The 10558-nt window shown below is 43.3% G+C and overlaps 1 protein-coding gene across 6 annotated transcripts in view; it reads left to right on the forward strand.

The window, feature by feature from the left end:
* FOXP4 (forkhead box P4) overlaps window positions 1-3752 on the forward strand; it is a 148614-nt gene extending 144862 nt beyond the window's left edge. For 4 of the 6 annotated variants that reach the window (XM_033152674.1, XM_033152675.1, XM_033152676.1 and 1 more), the window contains one exon: window positions 2885-3029. In XM_033152674.1, coding sequence (XP_033008565.1) covers window positions 2885-3029 — 145 coding nt within the window. Of the gene's footprint in view, window positions 1-2884 lie in introns of all 6 variants that reach the window. The other 2 variants (XM_033152677.1, XM_033152679.1) reach the window with 1 other exon arrangement.
* The last annotated feature ends 6806 nt before the right edge of the window (window positions 3753-10558 follow it).

The raw sequence follows: 10558 nt of genomic DNA on the forward strand, positions 1-10558 counted from the left end.
GTCACCAGATTTCCAGTTAAAGGATACTTCGTTTTCACATCAGGACCCTCCTTCAACACACAGTGGTACAGTGCCTTTTGGCAAGCTGTAATGTCAGCATCACTGTTGGATGTGAATACTGCCTTACTCAGGCGTAGTAAACCAGGCATAGGCAAACTTGGCCCTCCAGCTGTTTTGGGACTACAACTCCCATCATCCCTGACCACTGGTCCTGTTAGCTAGGGATGATGGGAGTTGTAGTCCCAAAACATCTGGAGGGCCAAGTTTGCCTATGCTTGTAGTAAACTACAGTGGTACCTCTGGTTGCAGACGGGATCCATTCTGGAGGTCCGGCCAGATCCCGAGGTTTTTGCAACCAGAGAGACTGCTTCTGCGTACATGCGCATGGCGAAAACCCAGAAATATACTTCCTGGTTTGCCATTTACGTAACCAAAGCAATACGTAAGCGGAGGTACAACTGTATCTGTAATGGGTGGGTGGGTATAGTAGCCACACATTCAATGTCCAAATGTGAAATCATTGATTGTAATGACAAGGGCTTTCAGACCCTGTAATCATCCTCTGAGGCCCTTCTTCATGTGTCTCCCCCATGAGAGGTCTGGAGTGTGGCAACACAAGAGTGGGCATTTTCTGCAGTGGCTTCCCATTTGTAGAAAGCTCTCCCCAGGGAGGCTCGCCTGGCGCCTTCATTACATATCTTGAGGTACCAGATGGAAACGTTTCTCTATAACCAGGCCTTTTAAATGTCTTTGTGGGGGACTTCCGGCGGCTGGCGCCATTGCGGATGGTCCTGGGTTGCTTCGGTGGCGAGGCACCCAGTTCATCCCGGGGGTTAGGAGCCCTGCAGCCGCATGCAGGGCTCTGGTTGGGGAGCGGGAAGAGCGTCCCGCGCCCTGGGCTCCCCGGCTATGCCCGTTGTGCTCCGAACCCTTCCCCCGCGCCCCCTGTAAGGGGGGAGTGGGGGTGAAGGGACCACGGAGTCGGGCTTCAGGGGACATGCCCCAACCGGGATGTTTACATGCGGCGGCAAAGTCCGTGAGGAGCGTCTCTGTTCTACCTGTCATTAAGAAGTTGCTAAGAAACCAGAAGCTGTGAGTAATTGACTGACTCTTTGTACTTCGGGAAAAGCTCTGGGATCAAAAGAAAAGGCAGCCCGCCTCTCTCCCTTCGGGGGTTGGAAGGAATTAACTCTTTAAGTGACTGCTGCTACACTAATCACTTGAAAGTGCTTGGAATTTGAAAACTGACTCTGTAGAGATTCCCTCTCAGGGGTTAATTGAGGAAAAATATCTCCATTTGAAGTTTTGGTCTTTATACTCTGGCTTCGGAAGAAATGGCGGCGATTTGGAATTGCGCAGGAGAAAATTGAGACAAAGGAGGAAAAAGACAGGAAATGTAATTTGATACCCACCTCCCTTCCCCGAAGATGTTGGACTTTGCGCTCATGCTGGCACAGAAGGACTGGGAGGTAGAGGAAAAGCTCACTGTCTTTCAATTGGAGCTGGCTAATCGAAAATTAAGAGTCTTGTGTGGGATTATAAATGGAAATAATCTGTATTCCACAGAGGAGGCTTTCCAAAAAATCTACTCAATGGAAACAGACTTTTGCAAAGAGCTGGAAGATGTGCTGGAAGGATGGTCTGAGATGGCAGAGCAAATCCGATTGGAACAGGGACTGTTTTCAGGGGGTGGCAGAAACCCTGAAACGGAAAGTTTTTTAATATCTAGATTCCGAGGTGGCAGCTCGGGGTCGAGGGACAGAGAATTAAGATTTCTACAAGAAGAAGAATTTTGGTACAAAGCTACGGAGAAGCTCAGAATGCAGAGGATGAACATCTTGGAGCTCGATGCAGGGTTTGTTGTGGTTGTAACCTGGATCTGTGGACATTCAGAAGCATACAATAGGGGATTCGGTTCTGGTGAAAGACAGGAGAAGACAATGGACAAAAGGGGAGTGGGTTGAATTAATCATTGTATAACATAGATGGTCTGCCATGGTATCCGAAATCGGAGTGTGAAGTTTGTTAAATAAGTTTATTTTAAATAAGTAAGGAGATATTGAATTTAAGTTAAAAGCAGCATGCTAAATGATAGAAGAAATAAGTTTAGCTCTAAGAATATTTGGTTAAGTTTTAGGTTATAATGCAAAAGATAAGACAAAGGTGTTTTTTCTTTCTATATCAAGATAAGTTAAACTTCTATGGAGAAAAGATGTTAAGGAGAAAGTGTATTGTATTAAAACCGAAGGTGTATAGGCGGGGGAAGTCAAGTGTCAAGATTCGGAACTAGAATTTTTTTTTTTTTTCTATAGTAAGATATACAGATAAGAAGAAGAATCCTGACATTATGTGTATGTGTATTTGTATTTGTGTTTGTTTTGATATTTGTAGGTGTGGGGGTTGGGTTTATGTTGTTTTGTGAAAATGCCAATAAATTCTGTTAAAAAAAAAAAATAAATGTCTTTGTGGGAGGAGGGTTATTAGTTTGCATTTATTACGCATTTTGTGTTTTTATGTTGTAAACCACTCTGTGATCTTTGGATGAATATACAAATAATAAATAATCAGCATTAAAATTCATCTGGGGAAATATTAACATCAAGTTAATCTGGATATTGCAATGAGTATAGATTAAATTATAATTGCCATAAAACGCCCCCCAGCCCATGTAATTGATCCAAATGCTGCAAAGTTTTCTGTCCCAAGGGAAACATGTTTAGACTTGAATATTTGGTATCTTGAAAAAGTCAGGACTAATGTCCTTTCAGCCAAATGTTCAGTTTCTGCCCTGTTTCTTTTGCTAATAATCTCCTGAATGATCTTATTTTCCCTAGTTAAATCTTGTTCTAATTCTCCTTGGTTTGTCCAACTTTCCATTCTGCAGCCACCAAGTCCATGTGAAGGAAGAACCAACTGAGACAGAAGATGACAGCAGACCTGTTTCTCTCATGGCAACAACCAATCAGAATGTGACAATTCCTGATGACAGAGACATGGAGGAGGAGCTGCCAGTGGAAGACTTGTCTTAAGGGCCCTCCCTCCTCACCTAGGCCCAGCATTTCCCCAGAGACAAAGCAATGGCTCCCACCTCCTCAAGGTGACCTTCAGCGTTATCTTGTTTAAGGCACTTCTGCAAAGCAAAAGGGTTTCCTTGGGTCTACCCATTGCTGAAGGCACACACTTCTTTCCCTTCCTTACATCCCAGTGACTCTTAACAGACATTCACAGAGGGGGATGTGCAAAGAAACAAAAACCAGAGTTGAGCTTTTTCTTTAACTTTTTTATTATTTTATAACTGATAAACGAGGATGGTAGGTTGGTTCTGTCCGAAGACTTCTTTGTTGCCTTCCCCTGCTCCATCACCCCATTCTCATGGGGATAAAAAGAAGGTGTCTCGTATTGTCTGCTCTGTGTTTTGTCATTTTCAGCTCATATGCCATATTATTTCCACAAATCAAGATTTTGGAAGCATCCAGTCCAGCAGGGGGCAGCATCCAAGCCATGGGCTTCTGTGAATGTCCCCCACTTTCCCATGGAAAGCATTTCCAATAACCTGCCAGTTTATCCCACTGAGAACTTTGCACTAGGAGGAATGTTTTTACACACGCACACACTTAGCATATATGCATACACAACTCACACACCCCCTAGCACCATTTCGACGTACTGGAACAGCAGTTTGAAACTAGAACCCTACAGTGGCCCTGGTGTTGTCCCAGCTTCTGTTCATTTCCTGAATGAGAGAGAAATGGGGGGAAACTGAGCTGGGTATAATGAATACACTGTAGGTCAACAAACAGCCAAAGGGTCTCTCACTGCCACACATAAAACCACTTGGTTATTCTTTCTCCAACCTGTGTTTGTGCCCCTGCAAGTTCAAGAAGTAGCCTCCTTTTACCAGTCATGCTTGACAGCCAGACTTCAGTCCACAAAGCTTTATTCACCACAAAACCCAGGGATGAATACCCATTCCGCGCCATCACATACTGTGAAATTTTTTACCGGAAGTCAACAGCCAGGTGATTGGACAGCAAGCTGCTGGGGCCCAGCATGAGACTGAATTCAGGGAAAGACTTTAACTTCTGCAAGACGAACCTTTTGCTTGCTCCTCCCAGCTTCCATTCTGTCCCTTCCGTTTTCACCCGTGCTCGGGATAAGGCCAGAAAGCATGACTCTTGGTTGCTCATGTGGGAGTGAAGAGGTGGGTAAATGGGAAGGCCAAGTATATGCGAGTGGAGCTGACTTAGCAAAGCCAGCAAAATCTGAAGCACTTGTGGGGGGAGGGGGAAGTGGGGACAGGCCAATGTATGTGGCTGTAGAAAACCAAGAGCTGGTTGACCATGCAAAACTCAAAGCAATATAAATGTAAGGTCAACAAACCTTTTCCTTTGTGACCAAACACAGCAACGCTATGATGAAGCACTCATTTCCTTCTAGACATTAGCTTGTCTAGTGGAAATATATCCAACCACACAATTGGTATGCTAGCAATTAGTTCCTAGATGCCAACTATTTTGGAGGGGGAACAAAAGTTTCCAAAACGTTACAGTAGGATCTAGTACATCTTTCAGGTGAACGAACAGTGTTAACCAAAAACCCTTCCCACAGCCTTTTTATTTTATGTTAACTCATTGTCTGATGCCTCAAATTAGAATTTCAGGACTGAGAGGCAAGAGGATATACCAGGGGCTCTTCTCAGCAGAAAAAAGTGGTTTCCAAAGGCTCCTCTCCCTCTACTTCCATGAGAGGGCAACCGAAAAGCTCCCTCTTGGTGACCAAAAAATTGTCTTGGCCATTGTGGGACAAGGGATGCAGTGGGTCAAAGAAGTTGGATACTGGACTTTTGAGGAGTCTCTTTCTAAAGCAAGCTCATGTGTGTACAGTAAATCTGTGTAACCTAGGGCTTATCCACACTTCCTTTCCGCCCTGTGATTTCCAGTCATGGGCCTGAGAGGTTCTATTTTTGTCCCACTGGTTCCTTCACTAGGAAAACCTGTTTACTGCTGAATTGGAATAAATGCTTATCTACAGAAAATCCGATAGATGGGGTTTACCGATTCAGCAGCAAACAGTGGGTTTTCCCGGGGAAAGCAGTGGAATCCAAACCTATTTTGTGCCTAGAAATCATAGGACAAACAAAAGTGTGGAAGACCCCCCAATTAAGGGTCTAATCATGATACAGGAGTTTCATCATCACCTTTTGGGAAAATAAGCTGGTACTTGGCCACACCTGAATGATTCCAAAACCAGCAAGAAATTGTGTTCTGTAGGCAACCCTTTATGTTAGAAGAGTAAGCTGCCATAGCCATGCTTCAACACTGAAGTTCAGCGTAGATTAGCTTGTTGGATGCCCTCCCCAGACTAAGGCCCCCAAAGACATTGGAGCAAAATAGTCATGATTAAATTGTCTTAGGATTCCTTTGCACCATTCTTTGTTTCATTATCAGGTAATTCCCCCCCCCCCCCCATTGTTAAAAGCACCATCTGGTAAAGTAAGGGGTAATACAGTCTGGGTAAGGAAGAGAGCTAACCTACCCAAAATGTTGTCTCTTTAGCCTGTATGCACCATTGCTCCATTTATCTCCAGCACAGTGCATTTTAATGGTGTTAAAATTCTTCCTTAAAGTCTCCTTTCACCAGCTGGCAGACCATGATAACAATCCCTCCTTCTTCCTTTTCCTTAATTCCCAATCTTAGCTTAAAAGGTTACAGTAAATCAGCTGGCACTTCTTGTGCCTTTTTGCCTCCACTCTACCTCTTCTTAAGTGTACAGAATGACACATTAGTTCTATACAACCCCAAACTTACGTTTGTAGATGAATGGTGATTGGGATCAGACCTCTTAACCAAGATCAAGTTCTCGTTCTCTCTCTCTCTCTCTCTCTCTCTCTCTCTCTCTCTCTCTCTCTCTCTCTCTCTCTCCCTCCCTCCCTCCCTCCCTCTCTCTCTCTCTCAGAAGGTGCTCTCTGATTAGTCTCTGCAACAGCTCTAAAACCACCTAGCAGAATCATTTGAGTCTGTTTGCTCAATTTTGCCAGTGGAATTACCTCCTAGAAGGATCTCTGGTGGGTTACACTAGAACAATATATCTTTTTATTAAATTCTGGAACACCATGCACTATGATCTCTAGTCACCTTCTTGGCCAGTCTCCCTACCCCCTGTGTTATTTTTTCTAAATAATTTTGCTGATGGAAGGGAAGCCTGCCCCTCAAGTCACAAAGAACAAAGATTGATGTTACCCCATGTAAGCCTTATCTAAGCGATTGTATTTGTCCATGTATGTAACACTCAATACTTCCTCTCTAACACTTTCCTTCTCCTGAAACTTCATATTGAGTAGTGCGCTTAAGTGACCCAGATTTGTATCACACCTAGACAAAAATGAAAAGCAGTAAAGATATATATTAAAAAGCTTCCCTCCCTTCCTTCCTTCCTTTCTTTCTCCCTCCCTCCTTCCTTCCTTCCTTTCTTTCTGAATCATGGCTGCAAGAATAAAGAGATGCCACAGTCCTCACTCAGAAAACCACCAGTGCTTGGTTCCTGGAGTCTACACTACAGGGCTCCACTGAGCATGAATTCCCCCTACTCAGCTTCCTGACTTCTCCAACCAGCAGAGCAAAATTGGAGTTTATTATCTAAATTGTGGGTAGTTGTTCTGGTTTGATGAGAAGTGGACTGCATACCTATTGGAAGAAAGAGGGGCCATCTTTAAGCTGCAGTAAGCTGGAGGTGATCTTGCTTAAGGGATGTGAATCAAATTTAAGAAGCTTTAAATAACCTTCCCAGAGAAACTATCCATTGCCAGTGAGTGGCTGGCTTGGCAAAGCCTGCAAGTACAGTCAGTACAGGACTGCAAGAGCTGAAAATACCTCAGAACCTTTTGACTGTCTATCCATCCCTCAGGACCCAGCTCAACTCCAGAAGCAGCTTGAGGAAAATGTTCCCATCCTTAGTTTGAGCAGAAACACACCACACCTCACTTCCTCCTTGGGACCATATCTCAATACCTCCCTAGTGCCCTCTTCAGAATGCTTTACAATTGGCTTAACCGTTGACCAAAGACCTTTCTTAGACAAGAAGCATAAACCAAAACACTTTGTTTTAATTTTTGTTTGGTGCTTTTATTCTGACTTATCCCAACTGGCATAGGCCAAAAAGAAATTCACAAAGATCCTGCACCCCTTTAGCCCTTTTGTCACTTTCTTTTGATTTTAAGTTATTATTTAAACCAAAGTTTACAGGTGCTGTTTTGTACGCTTCTAATGAAGGTAGACCAGAATCATGGATTGCTGCTTTGTGTTAGTCATTTGCTTTACTAAGGGTACGCCGTGGAGTCTAGAGAGGGTTTGCATTCCATGGGTCTCTCTTGAACCTGCTTCTGTCTCACTCGCTCCCCTTTTCAGATCATAGGTTCCTTCATTTCAGCTATTATCAGAGGTTGTTTGTACAGTTTGGGATTCTTCTCTTTGTTTTCAGCAGTCGTTCTTTAATTTCCAAAGTTCTGTTGTCCTAACCCCTTTCCTCATCATCCAAAATGATTGGGAGCCTTGTCAGATCTTGAAGGCATTGTCTGAGTAGCATGTGTCTTGAAAAGCTCACAGAAGATTCACTGTAGCCACGCAATGTATTGAGAGTCAATTAACATATTTACATAGTGTGAGATGGCAGAATTGTGGGCCGCATGATTTCAGGCTGCAGGGGAGGGGCTGTTGTGGCCATCTTTTTAATGCTCCCATACATTGAAAACGTTTTTGTTTTTTTAAACTCCCTGCAAGTAGTAAATTGCATGTAGGAAATTAGGCTAAACGCATAGGGTGGGATTCACCTAACAAACTCCATCAGCTCATGCAACAGGGCTTCCTGCCTCTCCCCATGCCCCTAAAATTGGGTTGGGAGAATCCCAGAATAGTGCATCATTCCATCTGGCAAGGCAGAACATCTGCAACAGTGCAGCATTGAATTACACCCTCTTGCCTTTTCCCTGATGTCCTAGTTTAATATAAACTGGATGATTATTTTTACATAACAGAGGGTTTGTTTAAGATTCCTGTAGTCTGAAATGGTTCCTTCTGGAATTCTGCCACCTTATTCTATTTAATGTGTAGATCAACTTTGCAATAAGATATTTATTGGATCTTTGTCTTACTCCATCATGATCCATGTACTACTGTAGTATGTCACATTGCTTTGAAAACAACTCTAGAGCTGAGTGGTTATACCCCAGTGCTTTTTATGTTACCCCTTGGTATTCTTTCCCCATCAATTCCTATTAAGTTCCATCAATTTGAACTCTTCAAAGATGCTACTATTCTGACTCACTGACCTCAGTCTGTTTTTCTCCTACCTGGTACAATAACTTGGGTTAGGCACCTGCAGCTGGACCTGGGGTGCCCAGTATATGCGTTGTTCTGCCAGTATTAAAGTGGTGTTACCTGGTGCTGTACAGCCAATAACTGAACTGTAACCATCCTCACTTGCGGGAAGAGGTTCTCTTTAGAAATATAACTGTCTCTGTTTAAACCAAAGCCCGTGCCTCGCTGTTTGGGTTTGTTCAACTTGACTCACTTACTGGAGGGGCCCGAGAAAAGGGCGCATGATGGTCATAGTTAATATATTAACTGCCCATTATCTCAAACCAACTGGAGGCAAGGGATGGAGCAACTAATGCTGAATTGTTGCTGCAGTGCTGGGCATATGGCAACTAGTTTATACTTTTGGTAGAATCAAATGGTAAAACTTTTCTTGAACTCCATTGCTTTGGGCCACAGGTGGAGGCAAAGTTGGTTGTTTGCCCTGTGCAGGATTTTTCCTCCATTAGAAAGCCAAACAAGTACCACCACCCACCCACATCTCCATGCTGCAGTCCAGGAAAAGCTTAACCATGATTCTGATGAATATAAAAACTGGCCCCGAGTTCTGGACCTGGAGCAGCAATAACAACCTCAGTGGCTTGCACTGTCATATTTATAGAGAATCTAGTCTTGACTGAAAATCTTGATTAACTTGGTGGAACACTGCCCACTCATACTGCATAATCCATACCTGTTTGGGCACTTACTATGACTCCAGTGAAAGTAGGCAGCAGCCTTTGCTATCTTATAGGTACAGAGGATGCAACCTTTCTAGAGACCCTGCCGTGCATGTACATAATTTGTAAGACAAATTAGCTTTTGACCCAGAACAGAGTGTCTCCAGTCTGTATTGTGCTGCTAGCCATTTCTGCCAGTTAAAGCTCCTCCCTGCCTAGATGTGACAATATTAATGTGTGCACACCACAGGGTAACTTTTGGTCTTAATTCTCACTGCAGCAATAAATCTGTGTCTTGAGCTGCACCACTTCAGAATGCAGGTGGGACAGGAGACCATGAGAATGCAGTATTTCCATGCACATTAGAAAACTAGTTGTTGGAAAGACAGGTTTTCATTGATATCTGGTTGTCTATATGGACAGATTCCCCACCCCCGCTCCCCACCCCAATGAAGGAGCATTCAGTCACATGAAGTAGTCCAGCTCAGACACAGATTCCTTTACCTCTGTGAGAACTATACTATATTACTACTAATGGAAGGAATTTGTGTGTGTTTATCTGTGTTGACTATTATTATCTTATTTAGTTTCTCAAAACAGTGATTCCTACCCCTCCAAATGCCAGAGGGGCATTCCTGCCCCCATGTTGCAACCCACTAGCTTTAAAACATTGGATGTGCTGTCCAAACACCAACTGCTTTGTATGTTACAACCAGGATTTTGCATCAGAATTGTCAGTGTGCCGGGTGTATGCATATTGGTCACTAGGCAAGTGGCATAGTTTTGAATCTCTTTGGATTTTCAAATCCACCCCTGGTCCTGAAGGGAACCAGTGTACATGTGAGCTGGATAATTAAAGAGGAGGTTTGGGGTGTCAGGGGTGTCATTCTGTCAGTCCTGCAAACCTCTGTGCCCTGCAATTGTTTCCATTTCAATGGCTCAAGTCAAAACCATCCTCTCTTGGCTTGGTTCATTTTTTCTTGTGTTTCTGACTTTCCCAGCAAAAGCTATTTGAACCAGAGTCTTGATTTCACATTGAATGCTTCTACAGCTTTATAATTTTCAGTGGTAATGCACTGTCCCAATGAAAGAAATGTACCACAAAACTAGAGTGGTTCTGATGTTTGGTTGCTTGAAGATTCTGCCTCATCTTTTATACACATAAAGGAGTGCCATTATAATAAGTTTCCACATGACTCGTGGGCTTGCCTGTGTATAAAGCTGCAAACAGCTGCCTAACAGCAAGTACTAAATTCATATCAATAACAGGATTCCCACTAACTTTACTGGGCAACTGATCAGGATCTGCCCTATCCCTGCTCTTTCTAGACACAACTTTAAGAATATTTACAGGTGCTTGATTAATAACAGGGCTCCAAATATTCTTGGCTAACACTGAAACATCCCTTAAAATAAAGACTATAGTTCAGTATCACTGAATCCATGCTGTTTGCTACAGCTATTCAATTTGTGGTCTGTTTGCCCTCCAACAGCTTGAAGTGTAAAACTTGTTCCTGTTTTTTTTCTTA

The sequence above is a fragment of the Lacerta agilis genome, chromosome 6 (assembly GCF_009819535.1).
Source record: "Lacerta agilis isolate rLacAgi1 chromosome 6, rLacAgi1.pri, whole genome shotgun sequence".
Lineage (NCBI taxonomy): Eukaryota > Metazoa > Chordata > Lepidosauria > Squamata > Lacertidae > Lacerta > Lacerta agilis.